This window comes from Notothenia rossii, assembly GCF_949606895.1.
Source record: "Notothenia rossii genome assembly, chromosome: 1".
Classification (NCBI taxonomy): Eukaryota; Metazoa; Chordata; class Actinopteri; order Perciformes; family Nototheniidae; genus Notothenia; species Notothenia rossii.
Genome location: NC_136912.1, coordinates 20953917 through 20972849, shown reverse-complemented (window position 1 = coordinate 20972849; position 18933 = coordinate 20953917). Strand labels below are relative to the sequence as shown.

Sequence of the window (18933 nt, the reverse complement as noted above, 5' to 3'; positions counted from 1 at the left end):
GATTTTTTTTAGCTCCGATTTGTTCTGCTGACTGAAACCTTTGAGTATTTATAATAATATAACTGCTAAATGTTCCACTAGCCAATGTTCCCCAGCTAGTTTCTAACTGTGTTTGCTGTTTGGTGCTGAGCAGATAAAGTTTGTGCTTTTATTTTTAGAGTTTTTCTGCTGCTGCTGCTCCTGCATGGAAACCTGTCCCATAAAATGATGTTCCCAAACAACTAAACTGCATTCTCAGAATAGGGACAATTATTTTGTCCTGGATTGGGGTCACAGTTTTAAACATATGGTAAAAAATTGAATAGGTAGTTTACAGAATCAAACCTCTCAATTATAACCATTATGATTCCATTTAAACATTATTAAAGATACAGACGTAATCCACAATAAGTCGACATTGACTTTTGCTTTCACACCGAAAATAAACCAGCCACCTGGAAACGTTTCAAAATTAAATTGAAGTTTAGTTTATGGGAACTTCATTTTCAGCCGACCAGACTGGCTGCTGAGAACAGGGTTAAAGAGCGCTTCAACGCTAGACCAAACACATCTGTGATCACAGGATAAGATGCTTTAAAGCAGCTCCTTCAGCGACAGGCTGCTTCACCCGCTGTGTCTTGCAGAGAGATAACGCAGGTCCTTCCTGCAGCGGTCAGACTGCACCACCACCACGGCCCCTAGTAGACCCCCACACACATAGACTGGACTGGAAAACCCCTGTTGTGCAATAACACTGTCTGTAAGTATACAACTTTGTGCAATATAACCAACTGCAATTTCACCATTATTTTTATACATATTCTTTTTTCCTCTCAGTTTTTTTACAAATCAAGGATTTCTGATGCTGATTCTTTTCTAAGACAAGCTCACGGTTAAAACAGTCCCTCCCACTGAAGAGAAGAGGAAACGGACACATACAATCAGGGACCCTATCTTATACATTCAAAAACACCATACACAGCTGGTCTTTTCAATGACTCATATGCCAGGTCAAATATTCAGTTGTGAAAAACTAGTAATGTTCTTTTATCAAATGTGGTTCAGAAAATGACGTCTGCAGATATGTATAATATCTGACGCCCACTGGATTTACAGTATACCTTTGTAAACATTTTTTTATTTTAGATCATCTTAGATTATCTCTTTACATTTCATATATTTATGTGTATTTTTATTTTTGAGTGTTTTTTTATGTATCTTTGAGTGGAAATATAAATCTTGGTACTTTATTAGAACATTTACCTCCTTTTGTTCTTCACAACACTTTTCAGTTTCCTTGATTTTTATATATGTTTTTCATTGTTTTATTATTTGTCTTGTTTGTTTTGTTATGTATTTTGTGACACAATACGAGATCTGTATGTGGATCAATAGAGTGGAAAGCTGTTATATTTGATTAGTTTACATGTTGAAAATGATGTACTACTCCTACTATTATACTACTTTTAAAATGCCCTATTTTGGTTTTTGGGTTTTCCCTTTCCTGTAGTTTTTTGTGAATGCAAATGGTCTGCAAAGGGTGAAACTCCGCATTGATCAACTCCAACGTTGTAAAGTTTAAAGTTGCTTAGTTAGCCTTTAGTACGGTACAGATGCTAGGTCATCTTTGATAGGTGGCAAAACAAATTGTACCTGATAGACTCATAAACATCAAGAAGGAGCAGAGGGAGCTGTGTCAGTCAGAGAGAGAGAGAGAGAGAGAGACAGCAGTGAGAGGTTTAGGGTAAGAGAGTATTACCCGCCTGTATGAATACACAATCATATATGTGTGTCAACAAGTGTACAGCAGTGGCAGATAAGCTTAAATCATCTCGCTTTCTCGCTGCCGCCTCCTTCCCGCACTCTTCCCCGTCCTGATATGTGGGCTGCAATCACCATGGAGACGCTCTGCCTCTGAAACAATCCACCGGAGAAATAAATATCTTGTCTGACTTCAGGAGTGAGGGGCTGCGTATGTGAGTGTGTCAAATGTACCCACCATCATCTGCAGCCAAGTCAACAGTGTGAAAAAAAGACAATTAAACTATTCAGATGAGCAGCCGACCTGAAACGTACCCAAGATTTTATCGCAAGTACCTCCTACTAGTACATTCAGTAACTCTATCTGGAGTGTCTTTGACTATATTTATATCTCGCCTCACACACGCTTTGAGAAAGTCAATAATGTGCCTCAAGCCTCCATGAAATGCCTATTGCTGCACAGTGCCTGGCACACTGTAAGTGCTATAATGCGTGTGTAACATGGGATTAGCCTCCCAAACATAATCCCGGTGTGAATAGGAAACCGAACAGATCAAGGCGGTGTGTGTCTGTGTGTGTGTGTGTGTGTGTGTGTGTGTGTGTGTGTGTGTGTGTGTGTGTGTGTGTGTGTGTGTGTGTGTGTGTGTGTGTGTGTGTGTGTGTGTGTGTGTGTGTGTGTGTGTGTGTGTGTGTGTGTGTGTGTGTGCTTGTGTGTGTATGTGTGTGTGTGTGTGTGTGTCATCGGGACGGAGTTGACATGTGTAAGCATTACGCAAAACGGCAACATAGGGACACATGCAAGGAGGGTCTTAACACGTAATGTAATGTGTTGCCATGGCACCCACAACCACAGCAATTTTTCCTGCAATCAGCTGCGTTGCCATGGGAACAGTAATGTCACCCTCAGAGGGGCTGGTTGACAGAGAGGAGTATTTTTTTTCTGTCCAAACCTGAGTGTTTACCCACTTCCCCTCATGCTGTCTTTCACTCTCAGATCAATCTCTCCATCTCACCTTTGAGTAGCGCATCAAATCACACATCAATAGGATTCGTTTGCACATTAACCTGTGCCGGCACAAAGACTGGTGCATGCTGTGAATTTACAGCAGAGGAGGCAGCTCTTTTTTCTCTTTTTGTGTCCCTGTTCTATTGATGTAGGTTTTATGCACCGTTTGATCCCTTCTCATGTCAGAATTTCTCTACTTAAAACTACTGTGATGAGCAGCTAGCAGAGCCTCGTGCTGCTTCATCACAGCCATATGCAGCACGGCTCACCAACTGTTCCCCAACTAATCACTGGCTGTGAGGGGAATTGATGTTTTAGTTACAGAGACACTGAATCATCAATGTCAGGGACACAATCCCGCTTCTTGCCTCTAATATCTCGTCATATGTGTTTGAGGACCACTTGATATGAATTTAATTTATCTCGGAGTGAAGCCGTACAGGGTCACACATTCTCTGTTGCTGCATCACAGGGATGCAATTATATATATCCAGGATGTGCATTACTGCAAGTAAATCTGTGGATTGCACGCGCACACACACACAAACAAACACACACACACACACACACACACACACACACACACACACGCACACACACACACACACACACAGACACACACACACGTAGATACTGTATGGATGGGTGGATGCCTCATAACCTGGGATGACTGCAGAAGACCTGACTCTGAAGAGTTACCAACTCCTGACGAAATGTGTTCTGCACTTTACATTTCCTGTAGGGTACAGGGACGGTGTGAGGAGACTGTAATATGAAAGAATTAAAAAAATATGTTAAATTATGCTAAGAGTACGTACGGTGTAAGAGCTGTGCCACTCAGGGTTCACTCCAGAACACATTACATTCACACTGCAAGCCTCAGTGCTAGATCTTAGATTTATTGTTTTTAATTTCTGCTTTTTGTGAAGCAGCGGCTGTTACTCCTCTACCGAGGTGTGTGAGTCAGAGCCAGGCGTGGTGGGATCGTGACATGCTTCACTAAAACATATTTCATCTGAAAAGTAAAGAATCTCCAGGGCTACTTTGAACTACATCTAGTGATGTTGCAATGTACTGTTATGGATGATAACCGTGATAATTCAAAAATTAAATATTGTTATTGTTATCACGTTCACACATAAAATTATAGTTTGTGTTGTGAATAATGAAATAGCAAGAACCATCAGCCTGATTGTGTATAGCATGACTCATCATTGTGTTCATTAAATAAAGTCCAATGACAGCCAGTTTGGTCAAAGTCAACTGTTTTACCAAGTGACTCAAAGTAGCCACCAACTAACATCTCTCCTAGATGCATTGTTGGCTTTTACTTGAAAATCCCCCCAAAAATTATTTATTGGAACTGAAACTCAATACAAAAAAACCATACAAATAAAAGAATAAATGTGTTGTTTATTTATTGACTCATTTATGGCTGGTGGCTCCCCTCTGTCAGCATGAATAGAGGGTGATGTGGACAACTCATAGGAGAGATGTGAGGCTCTGAGTGTCTTTGAGCTGCAGCCTTTAATAAGTGAGTCCAGAGGAGCGCCATGTGATCTGAGCCATGAGGCCCCCTGTGGAGCAGGAGACATCAGACGCTCTGTGGAGTCTGGAGAGAGAGAAGTGAATCAGAGACCCCCTTCTCTCATTTAAAATGCGAACAAGGAATTAACAGACAAGGACACTGACCTTCCACAGTCTGCAAAACTTACATTCAAATGTTTCTAGTGGTCGTCTCTTATCTCAGGAAAAATCATCAGATATTGTTTCAAGGTAACATGGATTTTTCTTTAACAGCACTTTACTAAGATGTCTTTTTGGAGAGAAGGTATTTTTGGACAGGGTTAGACTGAAAAGCTTTTTAATAATTTATCTGAAGATTTAATTTTAATTGTGACTTGCAAATGCATACTTCAACGCTAAAGACAAACTCAAACAACCTGTTCCTGATTGACAATTGTAATTTGCTTGTTTAAAAATGTAAAATAAGTAACTTGTACCCAATACAAGGTCTAAAACAAAACAGACCAATGTCAGTTTTACATCATTAAAATATAACAATTTTAAAATACTGCAATATACACAACACACTGGTTGTTTTAGAGTATATATATTATCCGAGAAATAAGCTGAGCAAACGTTGGTTGCCTGCAGTCTTTCTCTCCATAAACTTTATCAGACGTTTGTCCATGAAACTGTTTAAGTAATTGTTTTTAACAGTTTCAAGAACTATGTTAATTTATTTTGGAGACGAGGAAACATATAGGGATACTTTGGTTCTCTGTAAAACCCTCCTGAAGAATGAAAAATAAAGAAATCCTAACAGGGAGAAGCTGAGAGCAACGACACACTCCCGTGATCCCACGCAACCAAATTCTGTCTTTGTTATTGTTTTGAATGATAGAAGAAAAAAATGTATGTTCTGCCTCTGATGATCCCCTTGTAATATATTTTGTGAGTTTATTGACATTGTTTCCTTTTACTATTTGCTACACACACCTGACACCAGAGGCCTGTACTACGAAGCTGGTTCAACCTAACCTGGATATGTTTGAGTTAGCCGGTTGGCCTAATCCAAAACATACGAGCTCTCGCTAAACGGTACTACGACGCGGGCTATCAAGTGGATCGCTCAAGCCAGCCGTGTCCTATCTAGTTAGGTGCGCGTTCACATGAAAGGGGTGGTATTTGGAGCATTCGCCCAATCACAAACATGGAGAAGCGTACTGACAGCGCAGCGTCATACTTCCTGAATGAAAAGTCAACTATAATATTACACATATGAAGAAGTTAAACTTTAAACATCCATGACTTAAACACTGTGTCCATGATAAAAGCCACATAGTTGCACCTGCAAGGTGAATACAGCTGGTAAAAGAAAAAGTGTTTGAATGCTTACATTAACAGGTTTATGATATCACTGCCCCGTCTAAGACACGAGTGGATCTGACTTTCATTAGGCTACATTTGTCTCGAGTGTTTCGTCAACTTAATGAGTTGCTTAAAATAATACTTCTGCATACAGTATGTGACACTGTAAGTCTTGCATGGCCAGATACGGCTCAGCTGACTCAGATAAGGAAATATATACATTATGATGTGATATGAATGATAATGGGACACATCAACGTCTGCACTCACAGTGCCGCGGACTGTACCTAGCCTAATGTTACTCTGATCTGGTTACTTATGTTGTGCAGATATTTAAGTAAGCTTTCTTAACGCTAATGTTATAATAGTCAGATTGCTCTGAAGATGGGAGGTGATATTCTATTAATGTTCACGTTCACACAGTCGGTGATTTTTGCCGGCCGTCTTTCCTGCAACGGCAGCTTTTCTGTATTTCCTTTCTCCTGTAATATGACTTCATCGCTTTAAACCTTTAAACTCCGCACATTGAGCTCTGATTGGTAAGCAGGCAGTGCTTTCACTGAGTTGAGCTCTTAGCCTGCAACCTAACCTGCTCCGGTGCAGATTAGCCGCGCAGCATAAGTTACCATGGAGATCTAGCCTGCTAAAAAGAGAACCAGCTTCGTAGGACCGGAAACCCCGAGTTTTCCCTGAAGTTAGCCGGCTAAGGGAAAATCCTGCTTCGTAGTATACCCCCCAAGTCTTTAGAAACCTGGATTCAACAGAGCCCTTTCCCTCGTGTTCATCAAAGTTCAACAAGAGCCAAATTATTTACTGTTTATAAACGACTGTATGTGTGTTAAGTTACTACACTAAGAAAACTTAGTGGCTTAAAAAACTCAAATGAAAATTGATGGAAGTAAAAAAAAAAAAGTACATTTTGTTACGCTCTGTCTGTGTTGTGTTTTTGTCATGTCTGGTTCTGTCTTTGGTTTCCTGTCTCTGTGTTTCCTCCCATCTTGTCTGTTTCTGCTGATTGTGTGCACCTGGTGCCCGGTGTTGTCTCCTCCCCTCTCACCTGTGTCTTGTTCAGTTGATTAGTTTGTGTGCATTTAGGCTGTGGTTTTTCTGTTGGTCTTTGTGGGATTATTGATGTTGTTAGAAGGTTTTTGTGCAGAGGGATTTTTTTGTTTTGCCATGCCTGATTTTACTTGGTTGCTCGTTCCGCAATAAAACTATTTGGATTTGGATATTCTGCATTTGGGTCCTGTGTACCTTGCCCTCCAGCCGTGACACATTTATGTACTTGCGGTAACACTGAAACATGTTATAATCTCGTCACAGCACTGAACTTTAAACAGATGTGGGATGTTCGTCACAGATCCAATAACTAAAAGGCCATATGAAATATTGATTGGTTATATCAACGGCAATTGATACACACAGGAATAAGGTAAAGGACACAGATGAGTGAAATGAGGTAAATAAAAGTAACCCTGTCATTAAATACAATAATCTTCCATCTTTACAATGAATGTGTATATATAGGAAATTAGGATTTGTGCCAACATTTCGTTCTGATTAAAGGTTCTAGCTTCATTTAATATAATTGAAAGTGCTTTACAGTGAGAATGGACTGCTGTAAGAGCATAGCAGAGCCAGAAACGTGTACATTTCTGTCACACCTCCAGGGAAAGAAAGGGTCTATAAAAAATACGTAATTTGTTCACTCAATGTCCAAAAGCGCCATGAAATTGCCTTCTTGACATCTAAAAAACTGTGCAAAGATTTATAAGACCAACACTTTCATTGAGCTCATTAAGAAATGTAATAACACCATCTACTTTAAAGGTGAGACAGAATGAGAACAACATGCATGAGGCAGCACACGGGTCAGTTGTCCTGCAGACGAATATTTCTCACTGAGCTCTAGTGTACGTCTCGGACTGCAGCCGGCCCAAAGACATGAAGACAAACGTCAGATCAGATGAAAGTAATCTCACTTCAAGTTATTAATCATCACTTGCATCATATCTACCTGTGCGGCATTTCAATCAGCACAGGGATTTGAGAGGCAATTCGAACGCAAGCGCACAGACAGATTCAAAAAAATAAAAATAAACTTCCCCTGCAACATACAACCCCTGAGTGCCTGAACCAAAACCACTTGGAGCACATTTTCTCATCACCCAGTCGTTCCTGTCCTCTCCGTCTGGCAGGAAATACAATGGATGGCCTCTAGAGCTATGCGTGTGTGTGTGTTTACTTATTTGTGTTGCGAGAGTTTTCGGTTCATGCATGTATTTATATACAGTATGCGTGTTTCCGTGTGTGTGCCCCATAAGGTCAAGCAGCCCCTAAACAAATTTGAGAGCGTGACTCACTGGGGCCTCCCATCTCTCCTGTCCATCAGCGCTGACAGGATGGCACGCTTACCCAGCATGCATGCAGCCCACTGTGGCCCCCAGCGATACAGGACCACGCAGAGACATATGGCCTTATTATTGCTTTTGTCTCTGGGGGTGAGGGGATGGAATAGGTGGAATTGTGTGTGTGTGTTTCAGGTCTCTAGGGTTACCACCAAAACCCACCAATCCAGAGTCTCTACTTTTGCTCAGTCAAATGGAGAAAAATTGGATGGTTTGTTGGAACGAACACGAACACACACACACGCACACATACGCACACATGCTCACGCACGCACACACAAACCGTCCCAGGTGTGTGCCTGACGGATGATTGAGAGCTAACCCTGTGTCTGATAGCGCCCTTTGGGGGCTGAAATATTCATGGCTGTGGTGTTATTGTTTACTCAGGTGTGTTGGTGGCGGATTGCTACACAGCACGGATAAGTGCCCCTGATATTAAAAACAGAAACATGGGTAAATGAGACCCAAATCTACAGTAATACATCAACCTCAACCTGGAGATGAATGCAGCAGTGCCAGGGGAGGTTGCATAATATTTCCCAAGTTCTTTATATTCCTCAAATTCAAACTGACAGTGAGACAAACAAACAAAAGCAGAGAAAATGTTAAGTATAAGGAAAACAGAGGGATGACAGGCAGGCAGGCACGTAGTTGTGTAAGGCTGAACAACATCTAATAAGGAACGACATCAGTAACTCCTTTAAAGCCTTTATTAGATTAAACCCTGAAGAGCAGTAAAATGTCATGCTATAACAACATGTGTGTTTGCATGTGTGCTTCTGTGGGCTCGCTATAACTCCACTCTTGTTCTTTGGCTCTTTTTTGATTAATCCAGATGTCCCCGAGCATTCAATTAACTGTGGAATTGCTGATCAATGTGCACTGTAAAAGCCTGCCCTATGAAGTTAAATGGGGATTAATTATTGAATACCAATGCTCCTGCTTGTTCTGTAATGTGCCAAAAAGCGAAAACAAGGAAGTTCAGAGGAAGAGGAAAAGATGGCTGTGGGTTAAGCTAAAGATAATACAAAGTGTTGTAATAGGTCTGAGGCCTAATGTCCCTGTTCATCTCATATGTTTTTATTGGCTAATTAAACAGATAGTGGTTCTCCTTAGGGAACGTGTTGTCTTTTCTGTGTGTATCTCCAGTCTATGTTTTACTGCCCGTCTGCTGGATTCATCGTCATATTTTCTACTGTGTTTCAGCCACAGAAAACCAAACCACACATTTTCTTCCTGTGATCATACCAGCAGAATCCCTTGGCTCTGACTCATATAAATACATTCAGCCATTCTTGTTGTTTTGTACATGATCCCATTCTCATTATTGTAGCAAAATATATTATAAAGCAGATAACCATTAGGTTACATGGTGTATTGCTTTTTCATTTGCCATGTTTTTCCAGCAAAGTAAGAATGTCTTTCCTTTACCAGGTAAACACTTAAAGTAGTATTTAATCAGAAGCACAGCTCGTGTATTTGAAGTGACAACCCCAACAGACAAAAGATATGTGCTGAAAGTGTGAATTAAAACAAACGTGTTCCAGTAATTCACCGTCATTCTCAAACAATGGGTCAATGTATTAAACAAAGCAGCTTCTCTGGGTTTGACAACTGTCACTAGCAGAGTTCATCAACTGGATGAAGCTAGTGTAAGCTAATACTTATTTATAAGTAGCATGTAACCTTACTAAATATCAAAGTCAGTGAAAAAAATTGTTTTTACTTAAGTCTAAAACGTACCTGAATCTATATAATACAATTAAATGGCTTGATTTTAGTTAAGCTTTTTCTTCTCAAGAAAACACAAAACGAAAGTGGGATCACAATTGAGAGTGGAAGGTCTAAGATATTGGTCATACAATGCACTTCCAAAGTATGGTCAACAAGTGTTGAAACACTCCGGGTTTCACTCATTGCCAGGAAAAAGAAGAGGTAGAGTCTCTGCTCCTTTTCCTGTTGCAAATTCCAAAAAAAGAATGCAACGCTTCAGCATGTAGAGAAATCTAAAGATGTGACAGCCCTGTCATGGCTGGTAACAGTTGGTGATATATGATTGGACAGAATCTATTCAGGTGTGTGATTTTACTTACACATGTTCAGTGTTCATCACTAATATTTGTATCTTTTACCCCCGCCCCTCCCCCCTCCTAATTCCCTCCGACCGCCCCCTCCCCGCTGCATTGACTCACTTCAGTATTTCCTTGGAGTGGCCAGTGTTGGAGCCCTTTTTGTCCGGAGTCCCGAGGCAGCTGGACTTCTGCAGGGTGTGCGGCCCCCGGTCCAGCATCATGGTGGAGGTCGCCGTGGCGATGACAGCCACTGCATCACGTACCCTGGCCTCGATGTTGTAGTCCCATTCGTCATATGACACAGAGATAAGCCCTGGGATAGAGAGAGAGAGGGATGTAGAGAGAGGTGAGAGAAAAAGGATGAATGGAAAGTGGGAAAAGAAAGAAATATCGAGAAAGATGAAAAGGAGAGGGGGGAGAGAAGAGAGTGAGGTTTCAAAAAGGCAGGCAGAGTGCGATAAAAAAATGCTGGAGGGGGAAAATAAATGAAAGCCTTTTATAAGAGGCTGAAAAGTGGCAAAACACTGGGACCAAATCATGAGGGCAGTCATACCTAAGATATCTTAATTTTATACAAGCCACAGTCAAAGTGTTAATTAGGTCTTACAGGTTGAAATGGCATGAAAACAAGCGGCTGAATGTGAGCGTCAGTGGAGACCACCAACATCCCTCAGCTCATTTTGTTATGCTTGGCTTTCCAAGCATGAGGAACTGCTGGCTATCACATGTCAGCATCCATTTCTTACACCCATGAATAACTGCACGCTCAGGTCAGTTTGTGTGGCTGGTTTGGATTATGTGTTCACATTTCAAACATTAAACAGAACATCTTTTGGAAAAAAGGCAAAGCTGCATGTTCAGACAGCCTTGGTGTTGTTACTGGTTTCACACACAAGTTAAAATGTGAAAATACAGGAGTCAAAATAAACACTTCAGACATGCTTGGTGAAGATGAAGGTGTGAGGAAAAGCTACAGTAAAATGACAAAGGGGTTCAAAGATATTTTCTGAATACTACCATTAAGACGCTCATAATGTCTCTGGTAAGGCCGGCTCACAGCTGATGGCCACGCTATAAAAATAAAGCTTTTCCGTCATTATTATCTCATATCTTTGTAAGAAATTGCACGATAAAACGATATAAAATGAACAGATATGACCCCCTAAAAGTCATTCACCTGAGGTTAACAGAAATCGGTATGCACCTTATCTCTGACTTGCCCAGTGTAGTGCACATAGACAATGAGGACATTTGCATATATGCAAACCAGCCCATCTGTCACTTGTGCCCACATTTCAATATGAAGCCTTTGGAAAACTTAATATTGTAATACAGATTGCAGTGTTTAGCTCTACAGCCTTGAAGCAGAGGATAAACAGGAAGCATTTCAACCACTCCAAAATGTAAGAGTGCTTTAAATCCTGTGCCCTGGGTAGGATGTTCAAAGTTTACAAAGGATGCTTAATGGCATAGAGCATCAAGAGGGCACCAGAGCTGCAGTTTGATTACATATATTCTGTATGACTTTCAGGGCATGTTTTAGGACAAACAAACCCTGGAAAAATCCCTCTGAGGATGTTCATCTTATCCAGTCAAGTCAAGTGGTGTTTTAAAAACTGCTAATAACACCATTGATTGAGGAGAGAGAAAGAGAGAGGGAGAAAAAGAGAGAGCGAGAGTTAGTTGTTTTGGTGTTGTTTACGCTATAATTAAAAAAGATGCATCATAATTAATTTGGCAATAGTTACTTAATGTTTAAACTTTGACATGAGGCACCTAATGAGCTCCTCTCTGCAAAAGCCTTAATTACCTGCATTTGTTATGTCAGCAACGGTAAGAGAGTATCTCTATTTAAACCATTAAATGTTAAGAACGTATAGTATATGCTGGTCTTTTGTGTTAGGCTTGTTTTAACAAGAATTCTTTGAGACTTTTTTCGTATTCCATAAGAGCATCCACCATGCCCCCAGGCTCACACGAGAGCCATGTCTCCAACGTAACAATAAGGGACACCTGATCAACAAAATATAAAAGAAAAAACATTTATTTTAATTTGACGTTTGCTAACAATGTGAGCACAAAGGAGGGAAATAGTTTCCAGAGTCTGCAGTATCCCCTTGGAAACAAACCTCACTAGCCTTAATGACTAGTAAGCAGAAGCCCTGCCCCGTCTCAGCTCTACGTCTGAAGTGTTTCAATAATGTCTTATACGGTTTTAAATTGGCAGAGAATACAAAGAAAAGTACATTCGTCCTACTAAAGATCAGGTAAGAAATAGTCCGGTTTGTGCAACAGATTCATATCTGTTTTGATCTTTTTTTTCCTTTAAAAGATAATTTAGAGGGAAGCAATAATGCGCATGCAGATAACAGACTGAGAAGTAGAAGACATAACTTTGTGCGTGTTTTTAATGTTTCTGTTTCATAAGAGTTGTATGGTTCTCATTTACATCATCTATATGGATTATGATTAGTATTCTTCTTTACTCAATTGCATGTACGGTGTTGACTGGCTTTGAATTGAATTTCAATTGTAATGTGTTACATATTGACTGTGGACCTCTGAAAGATTAAGTAACTGCCACAGCCTCAGTTGATGTGGTTCCTTTGAATAAACCATGTCATCTATCTAGGGTCTGACTCAGCAGGTGGATCAATGCCACACTCAGCGTCTATCTTCGTGAAGCGGGCCGCTGGTGTTTGTGGTTACCTGTGGGGAAGACGTCGGGGATGATGTCTGCGTCTCCAGCCACCAGCGAGGGCACGATCCAGGTGAAGCCGTACCCTGTGAGGCCCACAGAGTGAGCCACCTCGAAGATGGTGCTGGCCTCCTCCTTGGTGCAGTAGAGCAGGATCACCGGACTCTGCAGTTTCTTCAGCTGGTTCTGGATCTTGGAGTCTCCGTCTTCCAATGACATGTCCAGCAAGAACACTTCTTCCAGCTCCCAGCCCACAAAGCTGTTATCGATGGTGCTTCGGACCTAGATAGGAAAGGGAGATTTAGAAAAAGCGTGGGCTGCTCACATACAGTCAAGTTGTTAAGAGAGATACTGGAACAAAATTGACTGATATTTCTCCTCCTCCAGATCCCACATTGCAAAACTGTTCTGTCTTTACACATCTCCTGGGAGTAGGACAAGAGTGATGTTAGGTAGTGGAAGCTCTCATGGAAATCGTGACTTTTGTATTCTCCCCGAGCACGACACCACAGGGTTAATAGATTATATGCAGCAAGGAGTGATTTGAAGTATTAAGGAAGCTAGATTGGGACATGGCATTAAGATGAAAGACTTGTTTTTGTTTCAGAAAGAGAGTAATAGCCGTTCCTTGAGGTAATCAATTGAAAGGGAATCATGGAGGTTGAGTAACAGGCAGACCCAGAGCAGCCTTTCCCATTATAACTATTATTTTCCTCTGTATTGAAAGAAGAAAAAGGAACATTGAATCTCTTAGCTGTGTCTGATTTTTGCTCGAGAGGAGAGACAGTGGAATGGGATTTTGGCACTGGAGCTTTTTCTTGTTGCTCAATTCATTGGGGCTTTGAGTTGTTAAATATAGATATACAATAGGAACAGTAAACTCTTAAAAAAAAGGCAATATGAGACTAAACATTATATACATTCAATGTAGTTCATAAACAATAGGCACTAAATATCCTGATTCATAACCTTCCTTTAGATTCATATATGCCATTTTCTCTCTTTAAAACCCTCTACATTTGTTCAGAGAAGAGAAATATGATTAGCTGACTTTCCATAACTTTATTCTGTTCCGGTGTGTGTCTGATGTTCAAAGTTATTCAGGGTCTCATGCCGTCCCCTTTAAAGAGTCTGCTCAGAGCCCTGAAGATAAGGACTCCTCACTGAGGGGCCGCATTCAAAAAGACATGCTCGGCCAATCTGCCTTTCACATTAAAGCAATCGGAAAATGGAAGTCGCTACCCACTTACATCACACTCTGCCAAACCTTATCACTTTTAAAAGGTTGACATTATTTTGGCTAAAAACCAGAAAATCATGTCCTTGGAAAAAGTAGCATTTGTAAGGATCGTTTCACCAGCTGTACAATACATAGTGCTTGGCTATTAATAATATAGTTATTATAATTAGATAAAATATAACCCTTAAAGGAATTAGAACACAATTATTTTACAATCAGCATGTAACTGTCATATTATATCATTAAAACATGTGAATGTACATGTTAGCAGTACTACAGCATGTTCAATAAATTACTTAATTACATTTTCTTTAAATTAAAGCAAATGTAAACAGTAATTTTGCTTATAATACAGTATAAGTATAATATAACAACCCTAATACTACGGAATGTAAAATACGGCAATATCGCACTCTATTGATCGACTCTATTAATTATTGTTTTTTAGCTCGTTGAAAAGGAGTACTAGTAAAGGTTTTAAATGGCAGTATTTCTCTTTTTCTATTGGTGCCGTTTGTGTTCAGTCCAACGTTCAATTTGTTCAATAAAAAAAAGAAAAAGGTAGTTTATTTTTTCATGAGCAATGAAAAAGAGAAATTTGAGCAGAATACTGAAAGCAGCAGGTCTCATGAAAGGATAAGAACACAATATGACAAACCGCAATATTTGTTTTATAATGGGTCCCGAAAGACAAAGGTAATAATACATGATGGGTCTGGTACTCAGTGCAAAAGTGAATTTCTCCTTTGAATCAATGGTTGAAAAAGTGTACTGTCACTAGCTTTATAATAAGACTCCTGCTGCTTCTGGATTCCGCTTTCATGTGAGAGATACATTTATACCAACATGAAGTATTCTTTCAGCTTCATTGTTCTTTTAGTGGTATATAAGGTAGTGCATACACACCTACTGCGGTAAATGCCCATTAAGTATACAATACAACCAGATGTCTTTTTTTACATTTAAAGCTTTTATTAAGCAGTTTTCAAATAAAAGGTCTATCTTCTTTATGACATCATTCGCCTAAAAAATGAAATAAAATGAAGTCCTTGAACAACATGCTTCATTTGAATAAAGGGATGCAATGGATTAAATCAGTCTTTTTATTAAATGAACTATCTTCAACAAATATACCTCTCAGTTTTGTTAGATTGCTGACGGCCTGTTAATAAAGACGCCTGAACGCTTCGGTATAGTCCTGCTGTTTACAGAGCAAGCTGCATGTTACCTGTGTGTCTGTATCTGTGTTTATTACCTTGTTGACAAAGTCCTGGTAGCCAGGGTAGTACGTGGTGACAATGGAGAAGATGTACCAGTCATACTCCTCCATGATGTTCAACATGACGGAGGCCTGCTGCTCGATGGACGGACCGAACTGGAAAAACATGGAGTTGTCGTCCTGGAAACCAAAGAAAAAGGAGCCAATCAGCAAACGATGTCATGAGTCACTCAGCACGAGAGAGAAACTCGAAGGTAGGGCAGCGATTATTGTGGAGCGTGTCCAGCTTTCACACGCCTCTCAAACAAATATATTCCTGTTTATAGCTGGGAGCTTAATATGAATGCGCTGCAACTTCACTAAAGAAGGGGCAAAAGTATGACTTTTTATGTACTGTATTTAAACTCCTGTATTTATGATGTTTTTACTTTCTGTGCAATGTCAAAGAGGATTGGTTTCCCCTAGTTATAAATATTCAAAACACAAACAAGGTGACTCATTCATTATCAAGGATCCCTATCAAAGGGTTGATTGCACATTTAGTACGCTGCGGAGAGCACGACAGTTAAGATGGCGACCTGGTTCAATGATATTTAATGAAAGCATCAAATGTGTGGACAGACGTCTTTGTCCTAACGTGTTTCTCCAAGGAGAGAGGAAGAAGTCAAAAGAGCTCTTGGCGCTCCAGGAGTCTGATGCGATTGGCCAAGGGCAGGTTGGTCAAACCGTGTAAAACTCATCAGGACACAGGAGTCAAGACAGATTATTCACGAGTGTTAGTGACTGGAGGGGCCATGGCAGAGGGGCTGTAATAAGAACAGCATCATGTCTGGGGTCCTCTGTGTGGGAAAAAGGGAGTTGAGCGGAGACTGAGACGACTGGAGGTGGTGGGTCATGCTTCAAAGTGGATTCCTCTCACTCTTTAGTAAAGTATATGTTGACATCAAATAAATAGTTCTCTGAATAACTGGACACACTATACAATTCACATTTATATTTAATTGAACACACTTAATGTAAATAATATCCTGCTTTATATTGTGTCTAAAGCTCTTCCAATAGTGTTTTATTGTCAGAGTTTATAGATGTTTTATCTTCACAGTCTACTACTGTATATGTTCTACTTTTTAATGCTGTTTTAATTCTATTTTGAGATGTTTAATTTCTAGAATTGTTTATTTCTACTCTTTAATTTCTACTTTTGTGCAATGCCTTGTTTTGTTTTTCATGTTGCTGCAACGCAAAAATGTCACAATTTGGGATCAATAAAGCACCTCTTATCTTATCTTAGTTCAGTAATAATCAATATATATTGAATTGTATCAGCACTGTGTAACAAATGCTGGAGTCAAGCTTGCCCTGTTACACACCTTTCCTCAACGGACCCAACACACACTCATTCTGGACTTCTGTGTACTGGCTGAACAAACATATATTGTGTTTATGAAAGTCTGATGCTGTGTCTTCGTTTGAGACTTAAATCCTATTCCTTGGACACTGTTAGCAGTTTATGTGTTTACGTATTTGATTAATCAATTGTGTTCTATAGTATTGTCCTCTTGGTTTGTGCTCTTGTTTTCGAACATTGGTCTCATACATAAAAGAACATCTGAGAAAGTCTTTGTGATTATTGTTCATTTGTGCCTTAGTGGATGCCAGTTGTTCTAATCAAATGAGAAGATCAACACCACTCTCATGATTGTGTGTTCAATAATCAGAGCTGCAGGACGTAGTTAGCCTGATTACACCTGTAGAGATGTCTTTATCAGGCAAGCAGCTAGCTGAGCGATTTCCACTGTGAGGAGTCTACAGTCGAGCTAGCAGTTATTTAAGGAGGTAAATAGGCCAAGCTGTTTTTTGGGCTAAATGCTAATGACAGCCTGCTACCATGTTCACAATGACAATGATAACATGCAGATGTTTAGCAGGTTGACCACATTAAGCATCTTAGTTAAATGTAATAGCATTCTAGGGCGTGCATTTACATTTAGAGAGATTTCAGCTAGCTGTTATTTCCCCCATACAGTATTAGTGCAAAATCAAGCCATAACCTATCTTTATTTATAACACAGAGAATGTTATCAATATACCTTAAGTCCATTTTACTTCATCATCTACGCTTAGTGTCAAGGACCTTTCATACATTACTGTGTAATTAGAAGACACAAATAAAGCTTTTTAATCAATTATTTCACGTCACTTGTCTTGATCTTCCGCAGACAACATTCACTTGCACGCACAGCTACACTGTATATCTTTCATCTTTGTGTTCAGTTCTGCAAAAACATGAACAATGTGTATCCATCCAGGTGTTCAATTGGTCATACAGGTTAGTCATACAGGAGGCTGAGCACTCTTCAGATAGCTGCGCTAACTCCACATCAAAGCCCATCTCCCCCTTCCTCCACTACCACTTAGTTGGTGGAGGGAATGGCTGTGTGAAAACGAGTGTGTGTGCGTGTGTGTGTGTGTGTGTGTGTGTGTGTGTGTGTGTGTGTGTGTGTGTGTGTGTGTGTGTGTGTGTGTGTGTGTGTGTGTGTGTGTGTGTGTGTGTGTGTGTGTGTGTGTGTGTGTGTGTGTGTGTGTGTGTGTGTGTGTGTGTGTGTGTGTGAGGTTTTACCTACAGTGACAGTAGCTTCACTCGGATCTCTTCAGGAAGGTAATGAAGGTATTCTCACGCATGAACAGCAGCTAATGCACCGTTCACCTCTGACCGACACTTCCTTCATTGTTTGAGCATTACAGCATTAACATGCTTATAAATGAATCGTAAGGACGAGTGCTGCATGTAATTTACCTTGACATAATTATTCCATATGCGGATCTAGTCCTTTTTCATGTTTACTATCTGTCTATTCGCCATACAAACTCCACTTTCTGTTTTTAAAAGAGGAAGTTGGTTGTATTCTTTATTTGTTCTTATCGTCAACAAGTCCCCTGAGAAGACTGAAACCAGCAATGAGTGGATTTTACTGAGAAGTGGCATGTAGACAAGTGCTTATTAGTCTGTCCCACAGACTTCCAAAGAAGACATCAATGAGCAGCACTGAATACGTTCACACACAATATTCTGGGAATGACAATATTTCCTATTTTATAGGAGTTATATAAAGCATATTCTTTTTGGATATTGTACATTAGGGCCTCATTGAATAAATTATTTTCCAAGTAAGACATGTGGAATCAAACTATATTGTTTTAGAAGCGATCTTTGGACAGTGTATTCAGATTTCAACTTCAAGGTTTTTTACCTAACAAAGCTTAAGATGGAAACATGTAAGGGATAATGTGCAGCAAGGACTTATTGACCGTTGTTAAAGGACGCTCACATTTGCAGAAAGAAGTCCGGTCGATTTAACTGTATACAGTTGGGCTGAAAAGCAAACTGGGACAAGAAAACAGCGGAGAAGTAACGGGGCAGAAACCCTCCTTTTCGCAACGGTCCAGACATAGACATCAAACGGCAAAACATATTCAGTTGCCAGTTACTTTGGCATTTGGGCAGGGATATCTATATACACTTTCCAAGGTTTGACATAATGAATTGTGCTACTTTTAAAGCAAACAACGATGTTTTCAAATCTGTAATCAAAAAGGTCGGCAAAAACGCTATCGACCAATCAGATTGCTTGATTTGACTTGTCCGTTTTATAAATATATTTACATTTTGTCCGTT

General features: G+C 40.0%; 1 protein-coding gene across 3 annotated transcripts in view; it reads right to left on the bottom strand.

Moving 5' to 3' along the window:
- Positions 1–18933, bottom strand: part of grin2bb (glutamate receptor, ionotropic, N-methyl D-aspartate 2B-b) — a 101622-nt gene that overhangs the window by 29735 nt on the left and 52954 nt on the right. For all 3 annotated transcript variants that reach the window (XM_079658168.1, XM_079658169.1, XM_079658170.1), the window contains exons 3-5: positions 15294–15437; positions 12810–13080; positions 10221–10413 (exon numbers count right to left, since the gene is read on the bottom strand). In XM_079658168.1, coding sequence (XP_079514294.1) covers positions 10221–10413; positions 12810–13080; positions 15294–15437 — 608 coding nt within the window. The remainder of the gene's footprint in view (positions 1–10220; positions 10414–12809; positions 13081–15293; positions 15438–18933) is intronic.